This window comes from Nannospalax galili, unplaced genomic scaffold (assembly GCF_000622305.1).
Source record: "Nannospalax galili isolate Female #2095 unplaced genomic scaffold, S.galili_v1.0 scaffold1138, whole genome shotgun sequence".
Taxonomy (NCBI): Eukaryota; Metazoa; Chordata; class Mammalia; order Rodentia; family Spalacidae; genus Nannospalax; species Nannospalax galili.
The window spans coordinates 837,016-858,519 of NW_008342297.1; the positions used below are offsets into that span (position 1 = coordinate 837,016).

Below are 21,504 nucleotides of genomic sequence, written 5' to 3' on the forward strand. Positions count from 1 at the left end.
GGCGCTTCAGGGAAATAGGGTGCCTGCCTTCATCCCAATTCTCCCAACTCCTTCCTTCTGTCCTTTGGAAATGTGCTTCTTTTGGACATAATAGATAAAAAATACTAGTAGAGGAGCTGGAGAGATGGCTCAGCAGTTAAGAACACTGACTGGGGGGCTGGAGAAATGGCTCAGCGGTTAAGAGCACTGACTGCTCTTGCAGAGGACCCAGGTTCGATTCCCAGCACCCACATGACAGCTACAAACCGTCCTTAACTCCAGTTCCAGGGGAATCTGAAGCCCTCCTCTGACTTTCCAACATGGGTGCACTCACATACAAACAGGCAATACACAAAAACACATAAAATAAAAATAAAAAAAAAGAACACTGTTCTTGCAGGAGACCTGGGTTCAAATCCCAGCACCCACGTGGCAGCTAACAATTGTCCATAATTCCAGTTCCAGGGGATCCGACAGCCTTTTCTGTCCTCCTCGGGCATTGCACAACAGGGGTGTGCTTACCTACATGCAGGCATAACACTCATACACATAAAATAAAAATCACTCAGGAGCCAGAGGCAGGCAGATCTCTGTGAGTTCAAGGCCAGCCTGGTCTACATAGTTCCAGGACAGCTGGGGCTACAGGGAGACCCTGTCTCAAAAAGACCAAAATAATAATAATAATTTTTTTTTTTGTCTTTTTTGAGACAGGGTCTCCTTGTAGCCCCAGCTGTCCTGGAACTCACTATGTAGACCAGGCTGACCTTGAACTCACAGAGCTCCGCCTGCCTCTGCCTCCCAAGTGCTTGGATTAAAGGCATGTGCCACCATGCCTGGCAATAAATATTTTTAAAAACTAAAAAAAAATACTAGTAGGATCTTGAGAATGTAAATTCTGGCCTCCCCAGAGGAGGCCATATCATAAACTACAGAAATGTCAGTCACATGTTCCTCAGACACCTATTTTTAACTATAAAAATCTGTATTTGCAGCCAGGCATGGTGGCCCACGCCTTTAATCCCTGCACAACAGCCTTTTCTGTCCTCCTCGGGCACTGCACGATGCGGGTGTACTTACTTACGTGCAGGCATAACACTCATACACATAAAATAAAAATTCAGGAGGCAGAGGCAGGCTGATCTCTGTAAGTTCAAGGCCAGCCTGGTCTACATAGTGAGTTTCAGGACAGCTGGAGCTACAGGGAGACCCTGTCTCAAAAAGACCAAAAAAAAAAAAAAATCTGTATTTGCTTGTTCCTCTGTAGTCCCTTATTTATCTTCACAATAGCTCTTAGACTTACATAAGGAAGACAGCACTATAATCCTTTATAGCAGAAATTCAACTTCAGAGGGGTCACACGATCTACCCAAGAACCCACAAGTGCAATGTATCACATCGAGCGGCACTCAACCTCGCTCAAGATTCTGTTACTAGCTCATGCTGTGCTCCTGAGTTTAAGAGAACACAGTTGTGCCTCCAGGGTCCCTTCAGGGATTGCATTTTATGCTTCTACTTGCTATTTTTTTTCCTCTTCTTTCAAAACTGGCATGAAAATAGGAATAGACATATTTGATCAAATTTCACTTATTCTGGGTTATGTTTCTCTTATTTCTAAATTAGAGGAGAATTTATCTTTTCAAGTAGTTCCCAGTATTTCCTGCCTGTCTCAAAGCTTACCTATTTCTGTTTGTCAAAGCAGAGATTGCTAACATTTTATAGACACCACTGATTCCTCTTTATAACTTTATTTCATATCTAAAGCCAATTCCAAAAAGAAGGCCTTACAAATTCTTATTCTACAGAGCAGTAATGGACCTTTTCTACTGACATTGAAGTCAGTTTCCTCTCTGAAATGCTGGTCACTTTGTCTCACTGATAGCATCTTTCCCTAAGAAGAAAACACCAGTCTTAGAGCAGTCAGGTCAGCTCTTGCTTGCAAGGCCTCCTACAAAGAATCAACTAACCATCCTAAAGTGGAGAGTGACTCTTTTAATGTTAAATGTACACTATGGGTGACACAATCAATGTAAAAGCTGATTATGACATGTCTAAAATGACATCTCTGTCACTTGTAATAAATTTATTCATGCTAACATACACAGAAACTACACAAAGTCAAATTAAAAAAGAAAAAAAATCCCATGAGCAATGCTGAAGAGGTCAAAGAGCTCAATAATGGAATGTTCTCAAAGCAGGGAGCACCAAAGTCACAGTAATTTATATAATTTAACATACTAAAAATGAGGACAGAGGGATCAGAAGTACACAGAGGAAAAGTCATTCTGTGATTTCTCTTCATTTTGACTGTTTGGCTTTCTTGCCTTCATGAGGGGAAACTATGACTTCAAAAGTAACAAAATATTTCAAAAGTGCATTTACATCTTTCAGTTCTAAATGGCATTCTTGTGCTATTTTCTCAGCAGTCCATGTTTCTGGAGAAAGCTTATGATTATTGAGAAGTGTCAATGCCTCTACAACAGAAATTTTGCCTTTGGGAATGTCCATGGTATTCATATCAAAGTGATGGCCTATCAGCAGTCTGAATTCCTTTGGCTCTTGCTGTGGTTCAACATCTCCTTGCAAGGAGTGGACACAGGATCTTTGGAATTAACATACATACCTTTTAAGTAACAAGAGCAGCTTTTCTTGCAATTTCTCCCTCAATTTCTGGATGGTGGCCTGTGCAGGAGGCTGCTGCAAGTGGATGTAGATGGGTGCTTGGGTGCCATGGACGGCTTCGCTCTGCTGATCTCCCACTCAGCTAGGTTCTCCAGGTTCAAGTTCCCGACGGTGCGGTCACGTGAGTCCCCATCTCTACATGAGACCTTCAGTTCACCATGCCTGCTTTCCCTTCTAAATGAGACCATGAGACCTTCAGTTCACCTCTGCCTGCTTTCCCTTTTATATGCATTTGCCTGACTGCTGAGATTATGGTCACTGTGCCTAGCACCCCTCCCCCATATGATAACTATGGCTTCAACCTGACCTGATGACAGTCATCTTGAGCTGTAGCTGTCAAGATTATCTTTAAGTAACCCTGGTTGGTTTCTTATGCATAGTTTCTTAGCATACCATAAATAGACAAAACCATTAGAGTGGTATGCAGAACTGTAGGCTGGATCCTGGTGCCAGGAATATGCCTGACTCCTTGTTAGCCTGAGATAAACCAGGTACATTCCTGCTTGGATGAGGTCACTTTTGTCCCGACTGCTTTACAGGCCCCATCTTTTTTTTGGGGGCGGGGGGAGGGTCTTTTTGAGACAGGGTCTCCCTGTAGCCCCAGCTGGCCTGGAACTCACTATGTAGACCAGGCTGGCCTGGAACTCACACAGATCCACCTGCCTTTGCCTCCAGAGTGCTGGGATTAAAGGCATGTATCACTGTGCCAGCAAAGTGCCATCTTTTGACTCAATTGCAGGGATCGACCTCATCTTGCTGCCACTCATTTCTGTCTGTAAGTCTCCAGTAAGTTACACGCTGTACAATCTCCATCTTTCCCTCGGTCTTCAGCCACATGGCACCTTGGGCCAGCTTTCCTACTCTGGTACCTGTAACACACCCTACTCATGCCCTTCCTGACCACAGAGATAAGCAGATGGTCTAAACTGGACCAATTTTACTCCATCCTCTGGTCACAGTGATTGATCTAGGATGAACATGCAACTTGTTCCATGTTCCATGTTTTTTTTTTCTATTGAAATATGGTCATATCATTACAAGTGACATTCCAGGGCAGCATACAGTCACGTCTTTTACCACATAGAAAAGCTTGAGAAAATTAAGCTATCACCCAGAGAAATGCAAAGAAAGTTGCCAGGGCATCAGGTCCCTGGGATCCCTAGAGCAGGTCTCACACGGGCTCCTTCTATTCAGTGAGCCACTTGCTCCAGCATCTTTCTGATCCACAGGATTTTCTCCTTAAACTAGCTCAAGGTGGGTTTCTGACATCTGCAGACCAAAAGGCTAGTCAACAAAGATATAATTTCTAGGGGCTGGAGAGATGGCTCAGTGGTTAAGAGTATTGCCTGCTCTTAAAGAGGACCTGGGTTCAATTCCCAGCACCCACGTGATGGTTAACAAGGATCTGTAACTTCAGTTACAATTCCCTCTTCTGATTGCCAAGGGCACTGCACGACATGGATGCACTTAACATAACACACAGGCAATACACTCATACACATAAAATAAAAATAATATATTAAAAAAAGATATAATGCCGGACATGGTGGCACATGCCTTTAATCCCAGCACTTGGGAGGCAGAGGCAGGCGGATCTTTGTGAGTTCAAGGCCAGCCTGGTCTACATAGCGAGTTCCAGGACACTTGAGGCTACGGGGAGGCCCTGTCTCAAAAAAGACAAAAAAATTATTTTTTAAAAACAGGGGAGGGCTTGTGTTCTTAAAAGAAGTCTGGAGGAGGTTGCTTATCAGCAGCTTCAGGTGTTAGGGGTCTGGGTTGACTCCTGAACTCTATGATCATTGTGAATGTGAGTGGTATGCTTTGAATTTGAAATGTTCCTCACAGACTCATGGTTTGAATGTTTGTTCCCTGGCTAGTGGAGCTGTTTTAGGGGGGCTGTGAATCATTAGGGGGGTGGCCTGGATGGTGAAAGTCCTCTAAATGATATTCCTACTACAGTATATTCCAGTCCTATACTCTCTGTTTTGTAGCCTGATGTGATGTCATCTCTCAATATATACTTCTGCCTACTTGCATGATGCTTGCTATAAGAATTAAATTGGGGGGCGGGCTGGAGAGATGGCTCAGTGGTTAAGAGCACTGACTGCTCTTGCAGAGACCCAGGTTTGATTCCCAGCACCCACATGGTGGCTACAAACCATCCTTAACTCCAGTTCCAGGGGAATCCGAAGCCCTCTTCTGACCTCCGTGGCACTGCACAACACAGGTGCACTCACATACATGCACACAATACACTCATACACATAAAATCAAAATAATAAATAAAATATTTTTTAAAAAAAGAATTGGAGTCAGGTGTAGTGGTGTGCACCTTTAAATCCAGCACGTGGGGGACAGGGGCAGCTAAATGTCTGGGAGTTTGAGGCTAGCCTGATTTATGTGGAAAGTTCCAGGGCTACCTTGTCTCAAAATGAATGAATGAATGAATGAATGAATGAATGACTAAATGTCTCAAAGAAATTCTATATCTAACCCATCTGACTGTCCATACGTGAGTGCAAAGAATACTTCCTCATGACAGGCAACCACTTAGGTCTTCAGCTTCCTCTGCTCAGTACAAAGCATCTAAGTCCTCAGTATTCCATGGTTCAGAGCATTGTACTGAGCCAGGTGCCTCAACTTTCCAACTTTTAGGACTTGCCAAAGCACTCCTTGACTACACATTCCAATTTGACTTTTCCAGTTCTCTCAAAGCTGGACACATCCTGTAAGCCCAAGATTAAAAATAATTATGAAAATTTCAAATATATGCAAAAGTAAAGACTCATTTAATGAATCCTCATAAACCCATCACAGATTCTAGGATTATCAAGATGTTGCTGCTGGGAAAAACTTGACATCAAATTAAATCCTTGGATTAGACCCAACTCTTCAGCCACACACTGGACATCAAAGGCACTGGCTAAGCTCTGCATTCTGGGGTATTACAGCCATTAGTTATTTTTAAGCCATGTTACCTGGACAGGACATAGGACTGTACTCTCAAGTGTCTTCTTCGCCTTCATGGGCCCTACGAAAGGCTAAGATGAAAACTTCCTCTCACAAGAGCTCTTACAGGGCAGAGAGCTTAGGTGAAGGTGGTCCCAGCTCATATCATTTCTTCAAAGGCGGATCACCTCCCTTCTCCAAGCCCTCTGGACTGTGTCTAGCTTTGGGAATCTCCAACTTCTTGGAGGCCTGAAGTGTAAACATGGGGGCTCTTATCATAAAGCCTTAGGGCCAGGAGGAAAAGGTACGGTTTTCTCCTGCCTCCAGTACTAAGTAGGACCACCAGTAAGTGCCCATCCAAGGCTGGGGAACTCTTCAGAAGCACAAGATGCAGAATGGGAAGATCTGTGCTCCCATTTTTTTTTTCATGGATGGGTTCATCTCTCTAGCCATGTCATACATCATGCTAGGACAATAATACGGGTCGATAAACTCCCAGAGTGCTTCCTGTCTGCTAGGAAAACAGGAAGGCCAACAGGTAATTACTGTTATAAACTCAGATGAGGAAGTTGGGGAAGAGGCTGGAGGACTGAGCGAAGGTACTGGGGAGGCCTGAAGACGGATTTGACAGGGGTAAATTAATTCATCCTACTGACCAGACTAGGAAGACTAGCTGGGCATGCAGTGCCTGCGGACAGCGGGCTGGGCAGTACCCGGAGTATACTGCGCTCCCTGCACGCTCATTCTATCTTTTAAACATTTATTATTTATTGGGGGATGGGGGCACGTAAGTGCCATCGCGCACGTGAAGGTCGGAGAACAACTCCACCATTTGGGTCCCGGGGAATCGAACTCTGATCAGGTTTGGCGACAAGCACCTTTACCCGGTAAGCCATTTCAACAGCCCCTCGTTTTAAAAAAAAACAAAACAACAAAAAACAAATTTCACATAATAATCCCTGCAAAGTTCTGTCGTAGGTGAACTGCAGGGATTACAGGCGGATCCGAGGCATCGTTTCTGCTCCCTAGGTTTCCGCAAACCAGGAATCACGCCCGCCTCTTCCCACCAACAGCGTTGCAGCCTCGGGGTTCACTTTTCTCCTAAGGCTGCGGGGAGCGGGGGTCAGGGATACGGCTTATCCCTAGTCGTCCCAAACAGCGCCTGCGCAGAGTCCGCGAAGCCTGAACAAGCGGAGCCGAGGAGGGGCAGATAGGGACCCCACCACGCAGCTGCGAGCCTCACTTCCGCTGCTGGCCACCTCCGGCCCCGCCCACTCTCCTTCCCAGGCTTCCCTGTACCGGCTGCGCCCTGCACAATTGGCCGTGCCGCATCACGTGACGCCGAATGGCGGCGGCGGTTGCCGGGGCGACGACGTGGCTGTGGCGGCCCGGGTAGCGGCGTCCGCGACCCCGCAGCAAGGTAAGCGGGGCCCTAGGCCCACAGAGCCCGCCGTCCGGGCGGGAAGGAGCCGCGGAGGATGCCTGGCCGAGGCTCCCCGACTCTTCCCGGAGGAAGCCGCGTATGAGTGCCCGGCTCTCCCACCCGGCCAGCGCGCAGGCCTGGCCACTTCCCACCCGGAGCCCCTGGCCTTGGCTGCTGAGGGGCAGACGTGGAGGGTGCTGTAGATGAATGTTGGCAGCGCAGCCTGGTGGCCTGGGGCATTTAGAGCCCCTTCTCCCCGTCATCTTTTTTAGTCAGCCCTCCTCCCAGCGCTGCTGACCTCGCCTAATCCAGTGCTTGCAAATGTTAGTTCATCTAGTACTTACATAGCCAGGTGTAGGTCTTACGTCTCAGGTGGAAATGTCACTGCATCCCGAAACGTCTGAAAATTCCCTAAATGCTTCTTAGTTCCGCAAGTCAAGTCTGGACTAAGAATTACTGATTTAGCAAAGGAGGTGGGAGGGCTCTCAAACTTGAGTGGGCGGAGAAAACAGATTTTCAGGGCTGGTGAGATGACAGGTAAAGGCACTTGACACACAAGCCAGACGACTTGAGTACCATCCCTCCGGATACACATAGTGGAAGGAGAGAACCAGCTCTTGCATCTTCTCCCACAAGTTGTCCTCTGACCTCCACACGAACCGCCTTCCTCCAGTAAGTAGATGTAATAAAAACGTTAAAAGGCAGATTTCTGGGCATCCCACCTGCCTTGCTGCTCAGTAAGGCTACTCTGCTGATAGGAGTTTTCATTTGTACAGCATCACAGCTGATTTTGGCTTGGGTTGTCTAACTTTTGTGTAGTGGTTAATATCTGTAGATTTACACTGCTTTGGCTGTGGGAGCATGTCATCAAGTGCTCAAGTGCTTCATCTGTAAAGGAGGAATATAAAATTATATTAACACTCAAGTTTACCGTGAGAGTCAGTGTGAGACACCTTGTCTAGCATATAACAAACTGTCAAGAAACTGCACCTCTTGTTCTTTGAAGTTTTTGAGAATATCCGATAGAATTGTCAACAGTGAGTGACTCATATTCATAATGAGAGGGTGTGTTGGATAGCTTTAGTGTCAACTTGACACACCTGGGTTGAGGGAGCCTCAATTGGGGAATTGCCTCCATTGGACTGGCCTGCGGCCATGTCTGTGGGGTATTTCCTTGATTGTTGAGTGATGTGGGAGGGCCCAGCCCACTGTGGGTAGTGCCACCCCTGGGCAGGTGGGCCTGTGTTGCAAAAGAGAGCAGGCTGAGCAGGGGCCAGGGGAGCAAGCCAGTAAGCAGCGTTCCTCCATGGCCTGTGCTCCAGCTCCTGCTTCCAGGTTCCTGCCCTGAGTTCCTACCTTGGGCTCCCTGATGAACTTCGACCTGGGAGATGTAAGATGAATAAACCCTTTCCTCCCCAAGTTGGTACTGGTCAGAGTATTTTGTCACAGCAATGAAGAACAAACTAAGACAGTTGGTCACAGCAGACTTTTTTTTCCAGCTAGTCAAAGAAGACTTCTCAAAGGAAGTGATGTTGAGCCAAGTGCTAGAAGTTAGCCAGGTGAGTGTTCTGGGCAGGGAAAAGACTGTGCAAAGGCCCTGAGGTTGGAAAAGGTTCAGGAACTGGAGTTACAGATGGTTGTCAGTCACCATGTGGGTACTGGGAATTGAACCCAGGTCCTCTGCCAGAGAAGTCAGTGCAGTGCTCTTAATCACTAAGCCATCACTCCAGCCCATTTGTTTGTTTGTTTTTAACCCCAGGCCCTTTACAAATACCATTCCCTCTGCTTGGGCTTTAATTTGTCAGATGTCTTGAGTGCCTATCTTGCCTGCCAGATACTCTGCTAGCATCTGGGCTGGGAAAATTTAATGGCAGCTCTGCCTCTGTAAATAGGTTTGTAATTGTAACAGGAGATATATGTGGGGGGTACAGAGATACCCTAAGGAGAAAGAATCACCTTGATAGGGAAGGAAAGGAAGATTAGTTCACTGAAGACTTCTTGAAGGCCAAGTCAGAACTGAGGCTTATTGAGTGAGTTTGCTCAGGAGATAGGGCAGGCATCAAAGAGCTTAGAATCTGGAAAGTATGTGCTTTGTGGGAACTGGTCAGCATTCAGTAGTGGCAGGGGCAGGGCCAGACTTTGGAAGGGATGATGGTGGAAGTAGAGGAGTAGTGGTCTGGGTTGAAGGTGTGTCCAGCTTGTAGCCCAAGGGCTGCAAGTTGCATGTGCCCCAGGATAGCTATAAATGCCACTCAACACAGAACTGTAAACCCACATGAAACATTATGGGACTTTTTTTGCATCCTGTTTTTTGTCTGGCCATTGTTTGTTGTGCTGTTCCCAAACATGTTTTTAGTTGCCATGTCAAAAAATTAGACATTTCCTCGTCCAGAGAAAACTTGGCAGTGTGAATGGACCTCAGACAGTAGCTATCTTTCTTCTACTTTATCTAGCAGTGGGAGGAAGCCAGCATATCTGCTGCTCCTAAGTCCCCCTTCCTGCCCCCAACCTCTGCTTCTCTTTGGAGAGTGTTCACCCTGGCCCCCACTCTTCTCATTTACAGTATCTTTTCCTCCATCCTGCTCATCCTCATGCTCCTGTGGTAATAAGCTTCTTGTTCCTGTGTCACTCCTAAAAGCTTGGCTTCAAGTTTCCCTCTCACTGGGACCACTACCTTCTAGCTTCCAAGTCACTTGAATGTGTCCCCTTTGGCAGAGCTTTGGCCTTGTCACCTCACTGTGCAGCCTCTTGCCGCCCTCACCAATCCCAGTCTTAGCTTAGCTTCTATGTACCATCATTGTTACTAAGAAACCCTCACCTGAGGGCGGTGAGAGCAGAGACAGCTAAAATTGCCTGAAGGAAGCAGTGACTGTAGACTGGTGCCATCATAGGTTTACTCCACTGAGCTTCAGTGGACTCCCAAGTCTAGACACCCTGCCATGTTGCCTGAGTCAGTGTGGTTCCCACCTTCCCCTTTTCTTCAAACTGTTACCCTGCTTCTTACCTGAGCCAGTGACTTGGCTCTTGTTTTACTTCTCATCCTTGAATCCATCAGCATCCATCTCCAGACTCAAATGACCACTGACCTTTCCAGAACCTGGCTGTCTAATAGGCATCTCAGGTGTGGAGCCACATACAATCCTTGTCTTGACTTGCACTGAGGGAATTCTTGTGCAGGTGCATCATTGACAGGGTGTTGAAGTCAGCCAGTGGCGAATACTGCTGAAAGACAGACAGCAGCCCAGAAACCTGGTGAGTTTAGAGGGATGACTGGGTAAGTATCTCTGGGCACGTGCATTTAAACATAAACCAAATCAAAATGTAGACATTTTCAGGAAGAGCATTGAGGCAAAGGGAACTGTCCATGAAGTTCCCTGTAGTAGGCATGCTGTTAGGCCAAGCTACAAGAGGCCTAGAGAGCTGGGCCTAAGGAGTTTAGATGGTCTTGGAAGCACAAGAGGGTTCCAGGCAGCAAGGCTGCTGTTCATGGAGTAGAAATTGGATTGAACCTTGGTTGGGGGGGCAGATGCTGCTGCCCCAACATGACAAAGCATGAGTGGAGGGTGCTGCTAAAGCTAAGCACTCTGAGCTGTGTTCAGGTGATAGAAATCAGTGCACTGGCAGCAACATGAGGGTCTAGACTCAGGCAGTCTTCAAATTAGACAAGAGATCACCAGTTTCATTTTATCTCATGAAAAAGACTCAATGTTTCGTGATATGCCAGTGTACAGTTTACACTGAGAGCTTGGACTTGGTAGTTCCTTTGGGGTTATAGGCAAATGGTCTATGTAGGAGCTTGGGATGCCCTTGGGTAGAGGCAGCAGGAAAAGCAGAAGGCAGTGTTTGATGTTCATTGTTGTGGCTTTTTAAATTTTATTTTACTTTTTGGTCTTTGAAACAGGGTCGCCCTATAGCCCCAGCTGGCCTGGAACTCACTATGTAGACCAGGTTGGCCCTGAATTCACAGAGATCTGCCTGCCTCTGCCTCCCAAGTGCTGGGACTACAAGTGTGCGCCTCCACACCAGGATGTTTTGGCTTTTTTTTTTTTTTTTTTTTTTGTCTTTTTGAGACAAGGTCTCTCTGTAGCCCCAGCTGTCCTGGAACTCACTATGTAAACCAGGCTGGCCTCGAACTCATGTTGTGGCTTTTTTTAAAAAAAACTTTTTTTTTCTCATTTTATGTCTATGAGTAAATATACCTATGTCCTGCATTGCCTATGGAGGCCAGAAGAGGCCATTGAATTCCCCAGGAAGTAGAGTTACAGACTGGTATTAGCTGTCATATGGGTACTGGGAACCAAACTTGGGTCCTCTGCAAGAATAGCCAGTGCTCTTAACAGCCATCTTCCCAGCCCTGGTTTGTTTGTTTTTTAGACCTGGTCTCCTGTAACCTGGGCTGGCCTTGAACTCCATTTGCAACTGAGGGTGACCTTGAATTTAAGATCTTCCTCTTTTCCTTTCCCAAGTGTTGGGTTTACAGATGTGCTGGGGGTTGAACCCAGGGCTTCATGAATATAGGCAAGCACTCTGCAACTAAGCTACAGCTCAGCTGTTGTGCTTTCTACTGCTGCTGTGAGAAATTACCATGTACTTAGTGGCTTGAAGTAGTGTCAACTTAGAATCCTGCAGTTCTGGAGGGTGGCCGCCTGCAGTGGGCATTTCGGGTGTTGATTGGACTTCTAATGAAGGGACTCTGATGCCCATGCGGAATTCAGGTTTGGCAGGGTTTTCCGGAAAAGCTGGGGGTGGGGTGCTTTGCCTTTGCCTTTTCCAGCCCCTGGGGGCTCCTGACTGATCCTCTGTCTTCAAAGCCTGCATTGGCCAGCCATTGCATCTTGTCACTCAGTTACTGTCCTGCCTGCTTCCCTCTTTCCTTCTGTGACCATCTTGGGTGCGCTTGGTAATCCAGACTTATCTCTGTGATTGAAAGTCACTGAGTAGCCATCTTAATGCCACCTACAGCTTTTCATTCCCCCTTGTCATTGGACCCCCCCACCATCCCTTAGTCCCAGGTCTTTGCGGGGGGGCCAGTGTTCTGCGCAGTATAGCTATCTGTGACTTCTCATGTGGCTGAAATGAGCCTTTGTCAATTGTTTTTGCCTTATAGAACTTTCTGCTGTGAGACTTACTAGTGACACTATGGGGGATATTCTGGCCCATGAATCTGAATTACTTGGACTAGTGAAAGAGGTAGGTATGTTATGCAAAACACAGGTCATAGAAAAAACATTAAAGATTTATTTATGTATGTTGTTATTGTTGGCTGTGTCTTTTCATTTAAAGAAAGCATTTATGAGGGCTGGAGAGATGGCTCAGCAGTTAAGAGCAGTGGCTGTTCTTGCAGAAGACCTGGGTTTGAATCCCAGCACCCACATGGTGGCTAACAACCATCTGTAACTCCAGTTTCAGGGGATCTGACACTCTTCTTCTGCCTTCCAAGGGCACTGCATGACACCAGTACACTTACATACACATAAAATAAAAATAAAAATTTTTTAAAAAGCATTATTTTGTGTGTGCACAGGTGGAGGTCAGAGGACAACCTGGTGAGAGTCAATGTCTGTCCTTCCACCCTGTGGGTTTCATGGATTAAACTCAAGTTGTCAGACTTGGTGACCAGTACTGTTCCCAACTCAGCCATCTTGTTGGCTCTTGCTGGTTTTTGAGGTAGAGTCTCATGTTGACCAGCCTGGCCTTGAACTTCCTATGTAACTGAGGATGATCTTGAAGTCCTGACCCTCCTGCCTTAGCCTCTCCACTGGTGGGGTTATAGGTGTGTGCCTATAATCTGACTGAAACCAAAATCTTAAAGACCGCTGGCTGCTCTTATAGAGGACCCCAGGTTTAGTTCCCAGCACCCACATGGTGGCTAATAACCATCCATAATCCCAGTTCCAAGGGACCTGATGCCCTCTTCTGACCCCCATAGGCATTGCATGTACTTGGTGCACTTAGGTACGTGCATGTAGGCAAAACACTCATACAAATAAAAAATAAAGATAAATTAAATTTTAAAACTTTAAAAAAGAAAAATCACAGCTGGGCAAGGTGGTGCATACCTTTAATCCCAGCACTTGGGAGGCAGAGGCAGGCAGATTTTTGTGAGTTCAGGACCAGCCCGGTCTACATAGTGAGTACCAGAAGGAAAAAAAAAAAAAAATGAGGGGCTGGAGACATGGCTCAGCGGTTAAGAACACTGGTTGTTCTTGCAGAAGACCTGGGTTGGAATCCCAGCACCCACATGGCAGCTAACAACTATCTGTAACTCCAGTTCCTGAACTCTGACATAGGTGCACTTACCTACATTCAGGCAATACACGCATACACATAAAAATAATAAAATTAAAAACAAAAAAAATTACAGGGGCTAGAGAGATGGCTCAGTGATTAAGAGCACTGACTGCTCTTGCAAAGGACCTGGGTTTGATTCCCAGCACCCACATGGTGGTTCCAAGCCATCCTTAACTCCAGTTCCAGGGGAGTCCAAAGCCGCCTTCTGACCACCTCGGCATTGCACATCACAGGTGCGCTCACATGTGCAGGCAATACACTCATACACATAAAATAAAAATAAATTTAAAAAAATTTTTTTAAAGTCTTTAAAAAAAATCACAAAGGCAACTGTCTTAGCTTGGTTTCCTATTGCTGTGATAAAGTACTGTGTTATTTGACAGGAGCAACTTAAGGGGGAAAAGTTTTGTTTGGCTCACAGTTCTAGGTCACATTCCATCCTTGTGGGGGAGTTAAGGTGGTGTGATTTGAAGCAGCAGTTGCATTACATCCACACTCAGGAGCAGAGAGCAGTGAATTGATGATAGTTCTCAGCTCAACCCTTGGAATGGTGGCAGCACTCAAGAGGCAGAGGCAGACTGATCTCTGTGAGTTCTAGGCCAGCCAGGGCTACATAGTGAGACCTTGTCTCTATAAACAAAGAAACCAACCCACAAACAAAATCCCTCATAAGCATGCCCACAGGCCAACCTAGACAATAAATCTTTGAGGGTCCTTTCTTAGGTGAGTCTAGATTGTCAAGTTAACAATTAAAAACATGCTTCACAGCAGTGCATGCTCATGGTGAGAGAGTCAAGTAAGAACTCTGAAAAGGAATTTCCTGGGGCTAGAGAGATGGCTCTGCAGTTAAGAAAGTTTGCAGCTCTTCAGAGGACCTGTGTTCTGTTCCCTGCACTCATGTCAGGTGGCTTATAGCTGCCTGTAACTCTAGCTTCAGGGATCTAGTGCCCTCTTCTGGCCTCTGCAGGCATGTGCACACAACCCACACAGGCATACACACATACCTGAAATAAAAAATCCCAAATGCTGGGATTAAAGGTGTGTGCCACCATGCCCAGCTGAAAATAAAAATCTTAAAAGAATTTTTTTTTATTCCCAGCACTCTGGAGGCAGAGGCAGGCAGATCTCTGTAAGTTCAAGGCCAGCCTGGTCTACATAGTTCCAAGCTGTAGAGAGACCCAGTCTCAAGACCAAAAAATTTATTTTTATTTTATGTGTATGCATGTATTGCCTTCATGTATGTAAGTGCACCTATGTCATGCAATGCCTGAGGAGTACAGAAGAGGGTGTTGGAGTCCCCTGGAACTGGAGTTATAGACAGTTGTTAGCTGCCATGTGGGTGCTGGGATTCAAAACTAGGTCTTCTGCAAGAGCAGCCAGTGCTCTTAACTGCTGAGTCATCTCTCCAGCCCCATAACCTTCTTTTAAAAAGGGATTTTCTGCTTTCTTTGGTGCTTTAATGATTTAGTATTTTTCTTCACAGCCCTTTTCTTTGATTAAAGTATATTTGTGTCTGCAGTCTGGTTTACAAAGTAGGATACCATATACAAAGTGAGCTCTTTTATGAGTCAACAGCATAATCATCTTCCTGTGCCCTCCTTCTCCCCTTCCCCCTTCTCTTCCTCCTCCTCCTCTCCCTCTCCTCAGTACTGTAGAGTATCACACTGGAATACTCTTCCTTTTTTTTTTTTTTTTTTTTTTTTTTTTTTTTAATAAGTTTGTGTGTCTGTGTGTCTGTGCCAAGGATGACCTTTGAGCACCTGATCCTCATTGCCTCGGCCTCTCCAGTGTTAGGATTACTGGCATGTGTCATCATGCCTGCCCTGGCATACTCTCTAACTCACTGCCTATGCTTGGACAATTAGGTTTGCTACACTTAAAGCTTGAGAATGGTGGAGCCGGACATGGTGACACGCCATCTATAACTCCAGTTCACTGGAGTGGACTCATACACATAAAATAAAGATAACATTAAAAAGTTGGGTGTGGTGGCACACACCTTTAATCCCAGCACTGGGGAGGAAGAGGCAGGCTGATCTCTGGGTTTGAGGCCATCTTGGTCTGCATAGTGAGTTCCAGGCCAGCTGGAGCTACAGGGAGACTGTCTCAAAATAAAGACACACACACACAAAAAGCTTTGGAAGAGTGGGACTCCTGCCCTCTGCATTTTGGTTCTGAAGAAACAGTTTCTATTTCACTGTAAGTAAACTGCCTATTGAGCCTCAGGAGACGTGGAAGGAGGGAGAGATGTCCCCTTTGCAAATGCAACTTTGTTGTGATTGCAAATTAGTTCCTAAAGCCAGCACCATGAGGGCTGTGGACAAGGCCAGTGGACCTAAGCCCAGTTAGAGCAGGTGGAACGTGGTGTGACTGATACCAACTGAAAGGAGACGCTTGAAGAACAGGAGCAGAGCGCTCTTGATGGTGTTGGCCATGACTGCTCTGCATGGTACTAACTGCTGACATTTTCTGTATGTAGTGGTTTATATTCTCTAAATCTATTTCAGATGATAAAGTCCCAGGAACCTAGTAAGCATACCCATTAGGCCTCTGCTGATCACTTTTGCCTTATTCAGACTGCTGCTGCTCATTTCGTTTTCCTTCCTTCCTTCCTTCCTTCCTTTTTTTTTTTCATTTTTGGGGGGGGTGTCTTTTTGAGACAGGGTCTCCCTTTAGCCCCAGTTGGCCTGGAACTCACTATGTAGATGAGGCTGACCTCTAACTCAGAGATCTAACTTTTTAATGTTATCTTTATTTTATGTGTGTAAGTGCTCCCAAGCAATGCCGTAGGAGGTCAGAAGAAGGCATCGGATCCCCTGGAACTGGAATTATAGACAATTGTTAGCTGCCATGTGGATGCTGGGAATCAAACCCAGGTCCTCTGCAAGAGCAGTCAGTGCTTTTAGCTGCTGAGCTATCTCTCCAGCCCATTTGGTTTTTTATAGGTATAACCAACAAAAATGAATACAGCTTTCACCTTGTGTTAAACTGTTTCCCCTCTCTCTCTCCCTCCCTTCCTTGTGGTATTAAGAATGCTTAAAATCTATTCTCTTTTTATGATTTTATTTTTATTTTGTGGGAATGAGTGTTTTGCCTGTGTGTGCGTATGTGCATCATGTGATGCCTGATGCCTACGGAGACCAGAAGGAGGCATCGGATCCCCTGGAACTGGAATTAAGGACTGGTGATGGCTGCTTTGTGAGTGCTGGGAACCAAACCTGGGTCCTCTGGGAGAGTAGTAAGTGCCCTTAACCAGCCATCTCTCCAGACCTCCAGATATACTCTCCTAGCAAATTTTATTTTTATTTAAAATTTTATTTTTATTTACTTTTTTTTTTTTTTTTATGAGACAGGGTCTCCCAGTAGCCCCAGCTGGCCTGGAACTCACTATGTAGACCAGGCTGGCCTTGAACTCACAGAGATCTGCCTGCCTCTACCTCCTGAATGCTGGGATTAAAGGCATGCCCCACCACGCCCGGCTTTTATTACTATTTTATGTGTATGTGTGTGTTGCCTGCATGTAGGTGCAACCCATGTCATGCAGTGCCAACGGAAGACAGAAGAGACTGTCGGATCCCCTGGAACTGGAGTTACAGACAGTTGTTAGCTGCCATGTGGGTGCTGGGATTCCAACCCAGGTCGTCTGCAAGAACAACCAGTGTTCTTAACCACTGAGCCATCTCTCTAAGCCCCTATTTTATTTTTTTTGGTCTTTTTGAGACAGGTCTCCTGGCCTGGAACTCACTGTGTAGAACAGTCTTTGTCTTTCTGTGTCTGACTTATTCCACTTAATGTATGTCCTCCAGTGTCACATTACAAATGGAAAACTCAGAGATCTGCCTCCCAAGTGCTGGGATTAAAGGCATGCGCCACCATGCCTGGCTTATTTTTAATTTTTATTAGCTGGGTGTTTTGGTGCATATCTTTAATCTCAAAACTCAAGAGGTGGAAGCTGGTGGATCTCTGAGATAGAGGCCAACCTAGTCTACATAGTAAGTTCCAGACCAGCTGGGACTACAGGGAGACCTTGTCTCAAAAACACCAAAAATTAAGTGTGTATGTGTGTATGTGTACATATATATGTATATATATTTTATTGACTAATTTTGTTATTTGACAATTTCATGCATGTATATAATATATTCAGTTACTCTCCTTTTAATTTTTTGAGGCAGCTCCATAGTTTTTTGTAATAGCTGTGTCAGTCTACGTTCCCATTAACAGTACAGAAGAGTTCCCATTGTCATTATTAGCTCTTGCCTTTTTGAAGATTTGTTTTATTATGTGTATGTGTGCATGTTTCTGTGCATATATGTGCATATGAGCCCAGGTGCCCATGGAAGCCAGAAGAGAGTGTTGGATCCCCTGGAGCTGGAGTTACAGGTAGTTGTGAGCCGCCCCACATGGGTGCTGGGAACAGCAGTCCTCAGCAAGAGCAGTGCATGCTCTTAATTGCTGAGCCATCTCTTAGCTTGCTTTCTAATTTGGGCAGGTTGGCAGGACCCAGGAGCAAGAATGATACTGGGCAAGACAGCATCCTGCCAGAGGGAGGCCTGAGCACTTGTCATTTTGACAGTAGGCATTCTCACTGGTGAAAGGTGATAGGTCTTTGTGACTTTGGTTTGTATTTCCCTGGTGATTAGAGATACTGAGCATATTCCTGTTGGCCTTATGTATGTCTTCATTAGAGAAATTTATGTTCAGGACCTTTGACCATTTTTAATTATATTATTTGATTTTTGTTGTTATTTGCTACTGAATTATGTTCTTTGTCATAGTATTTAGATTTTGCTGAATTTGAGGACACATTGAAGACATTTTCAAAAGAATGTAAAGTAAAAGGAAAACCATTATGTAAAACAGCAGGTGGATCACTGAAGAAGGACTCCAAATCATTGATAATCCAGGTAATATCTTGTTTATTCATGAGCTCTGTAAATAAGATGCCATAGCAGTGAAGAACACCAGAGTATGCCCAGAGTGACTTGATGTTGTGCTTATGGGTGCATTAATAGTGTCATTTAAAAAGTCTGTACCCTACTCAAGAAATGTGTGGCTGTACAGGAGCTTACACCTTTCTGGAGGAGTTAACAGGAGACCATGTATACACTTGAGGAACCAAGACAGATGTAGTTTCCACTCCAAGTTTGAACTATTCATTATAAATTTTAGGCACTAGGGATAGAGCAGGGTACAGGTCAAACCAAACCAAACCTCTGTCCTCATAGTGCTTGCATTCTAATTTGGGCAGGTTGCTGGGTCCTAGGAGCTAGAGTGATACTGGAAGGCAGCATCCTGCCAAGGGAAGGCCTGAACAGCTCTGAACACCAGTACTGGAGATTGTGAAGTTTGAGTTTTGAGGGTTCAGAAGGAGCAGGGGTTATAACTCAGTGAGGAATAGATGTTCAGCCTCCTTGAGGACCTGGGTTCTGTCCCTAGTACTAAAGACAAAAACCAGATTTAAATACCAGACTTAGAAGGGACCTTAAAAGCCCTCCGTCCTACCGTCTTTGAATGCTCTTTCTCTCCCCCATGTATCACCTGGGTAGGTGATAAGTTCATCTTGAACATCACTGGTAACAGTAGAAAACACCATTTCCCAAGGCAGTCTTTTCACCTGTGGATCATTTTGTTTATTTATTATTATTATTATTATTATTATTATTTTGGTATTTTTGAGACAGGGTCTCCCTGTAGCCCTAGCTGCCCGGGATTTGCTATGGAGACCAGGCTGGCCTCGAACTCACAGAGATCCACCTGCCTCTGCCTCCTGAGTGCTGGGATTATAGGTGTGTGCCACCATGCCCGGCAGATCATTTTATTTTAATGAATTTAAATTTAATATTTTTTTTTAATTTTTATTTTGTGTGTATGCATGTATTGCCTGCATATAGGTAAGTGCACCCATGGAGGACAGAAGAGGCTGTTGGATCCCCTGGAACTGGAGTTACAGACAGTTGTTAGCTGCGATGTGGGATTTGAACCTGGGTCTTCTGCAAGAACAACCAGTGTTCTTTTTTAAAAAAAAAAAAAATTATTTTTTTATTTTATTTGTACAAGTGTATTGTCTGCATGTATGTGAGTGTGCTCGTGTTGTGCAGTGCCGCAGAGGTCAGAAGAGAGCTTCAGATTCCCCTGGAACTGGAGTTAAAGATGGTTCAGAACTGCCATGTGGGTGCTGGGAATCCAAACCTGAGTCCTCTGCAAGAGCAGTCAGTGCCCTTAGCCACTGGGCTATCTCTCCAGCCCCAAATTCAATTCAATTCTATATATATATATAATTTTTTTTCTTTTTTTTTTTGGTCTTTTTGAGATAGAGTCTCCCTGTTGCTCCAGCTGCCTGGAACTCACTCTGTAGACCAGGCTGGCCTCGCACTCACAGAGGAGCTGCCTGCCTCTGCCTCCCAGTGCTGGGATTAAAAGTATGCACCACCACGCCCGGCCAAATTCAATAATTTTAATATATTTTCAGTATACCTATTTGGTTTATGAGACCCCCTGAGGAGCTAAGTGTAGGTTGCCTTGCTCTCATCTTAATCCCTGACTCTCCTGTGACTAGACATGGGTATTCTTGAGGAGGGCAGTATTTTAGTGATCCACAGAGCTCCAGGTTTGTCTGGGTCCCTCTATGCCTCCTCTAGCTGCTACCTCCTAAACCTGGGGCAAAATTTCAGAACACAAATCAATATAGTCATTTTAGAGGTGGAAACAGCTTCTTAGAATGAAGCTTAGTCCTTGGGAAATGGGCCTCCAGACACCAGTTCCCAGTGCTTTGCCTGGAGAAGGACCTGCTGCCTGTCTCTGCACCTGTCTCCTGTCTGGTGGAAGGACATTTGAGCCTCTCTTGATTGGGGCTCATGTTTGTAAACTGGCTTTCTCACTCTCTCTCATCTCTAGCTGCCTCGGGGAACACTTTAGGTAGTTTTTTAAACTTGTGATTAAAAAATCGCTGGGCATGGTGGTGCACGCTTTTAATCCCAGCACTCAGGAGGCAGAGGCAGGTGGATCTCTGTGAGTTTGAGGCCAGCTTGGTCTACATAGCGAATCCAGGTCAGCTGGAGCTACAGGGAGACCCTGTCTCAAAACGACCAAAAAAAGAGTAAAGTTTGCCAGGTGTAGTAGCACATGCCTTTAATCTCAGTACTCTTAGCAGTCAGGCTCTGTGAGATTGAGGCCAGCCTGGTCTACATGGTGAGTTCCAGGGAAGCTAAGGCTGCAGGGAGATCCTGTCTCAAAAAAAAAAAAAAAAAAAAGGTTGGAGAGATGACTCAATAGTTAAGAGCACTGACTGCTCTTGCAGAGGACCCGGGTTTGATTCCTAGTACCCATATAGTGGCTAAGAACCATTCTTAACTCCAGGTCCAGAGGAATCCAACGCCCTCTTCTGACCTCCACAGCATTGCATGACATGAGTACACGCAAATATATTCAGGAAATACAATCATACACATAAAATAAAAATATTTATTTATTTATTTGGTCTTTTTGAGACAGGGTCTCCCTATAGCCCCAGCTGTCCTGGAACTCACTATGTAGACCAGGCTGACCTTGAATTCACAGAGATCCACTTGCCTCTGCCTCCCAAGTTCTGAGATTAAAGGTGTGCGCCACCACGCCCAGCATTTTAATGATTTTTAAAAATATTTATTATTTTTATTTTATGTGTATGTGTGTATTGCCTGCATATAGGTAAGTACACCCATGTTGTACAATGCCCGCAGAGGTCAGAAGAGGCTGTCGGATCCCTTGGAACTGGAACAGACAGTTGTTAGGTGTCATGTTGGTGCTGGAATTCGAACGGGGTCTTCTGCAAGAACAATCAGTGTTATTAACCACTGAGCCATTTCTTCAGCCCCCATTTTAATTATTTTTAAGTGCAATTTACTTATCTTAAGAATATTTACATTGAAAGGGCTAAAGAAATGACTTGGTGGTTAAGAGCACTGGCTGCTCTTCTGGAGGATTTGAATTCAGTTACCAGCACCCACATGACAGCTAATATTCATCCTTAACTCCAGTTCCAGGGGATCCAAACCCTCTTCTGGCCTCACCAGTCATGCACATGATGCACTTATATGCAGGCAAAACACTCATACACATAAAAATAAATAAATAAATAAATAAATAAATAAATAAATAAATAAATAAATAAATGAAATCTGTTTTTTAAAAAGAGCACTCAG

At 45.2% G+C, this 21,504-nt stretch overlaps 1 protein-coding gene and 1 pseudogene across 11 annotated transcripts in view; one reads left to right on the forward strand and one right to left on the reverse strand.

The window, feature by feature from the left end:
* Positions 1 to 2,063: 2,063 nt before the first annotated feature.
* On the reverse strand, positions 2,064 to 6,757 carry LOC103738247 (annotated as a pseudogene).
* Positions 6,758 to 6,891: 134 nt separating this feature from the next.
* Armc9 (armadillo repeat containing 9) overlaps positions 6,892 to 21,504 on the forward strand; it is a 169,081-nt gene continuing 154,468 nt past the window's right edge. For 2 of the 11 annotated variants that reach the window (XM_029565936.1, XM_017799377.2), the window contains exons 1-5: positions 6,892 to 7,027; positions 8,530 to 8,589; positions 10,086 to 10,282; positions 12,138 to 12,220; positions 18,100 to 18,228. In XM_029565936.1, coding sequence (XP_029421796.1) covers positions 12,170 to 12,220; positions 18,100 to 18,228 — 180 coding nt within the window. In that variant the 5' untranslated portion in view covers positions 6,892 to 7,027; positions 8,530 to 8,589; positions 10,086 to 10,282; positions 12,138 to 12,169. Of the gene's footprint in view, positions 7,028 to 7,057; positions 7,703 to 8,529; positions 8,590 to 10,085; positions 10,305 to 12,137; positions 12,221 to 18,099; positions 18,229 to 21,504 lie in introns of those variants that run through there. The other 9 variants (XM_029565932.1, XM_029565934.1, XM_008838069.3 and 6 more) reach the window with 9 other exon arrangements.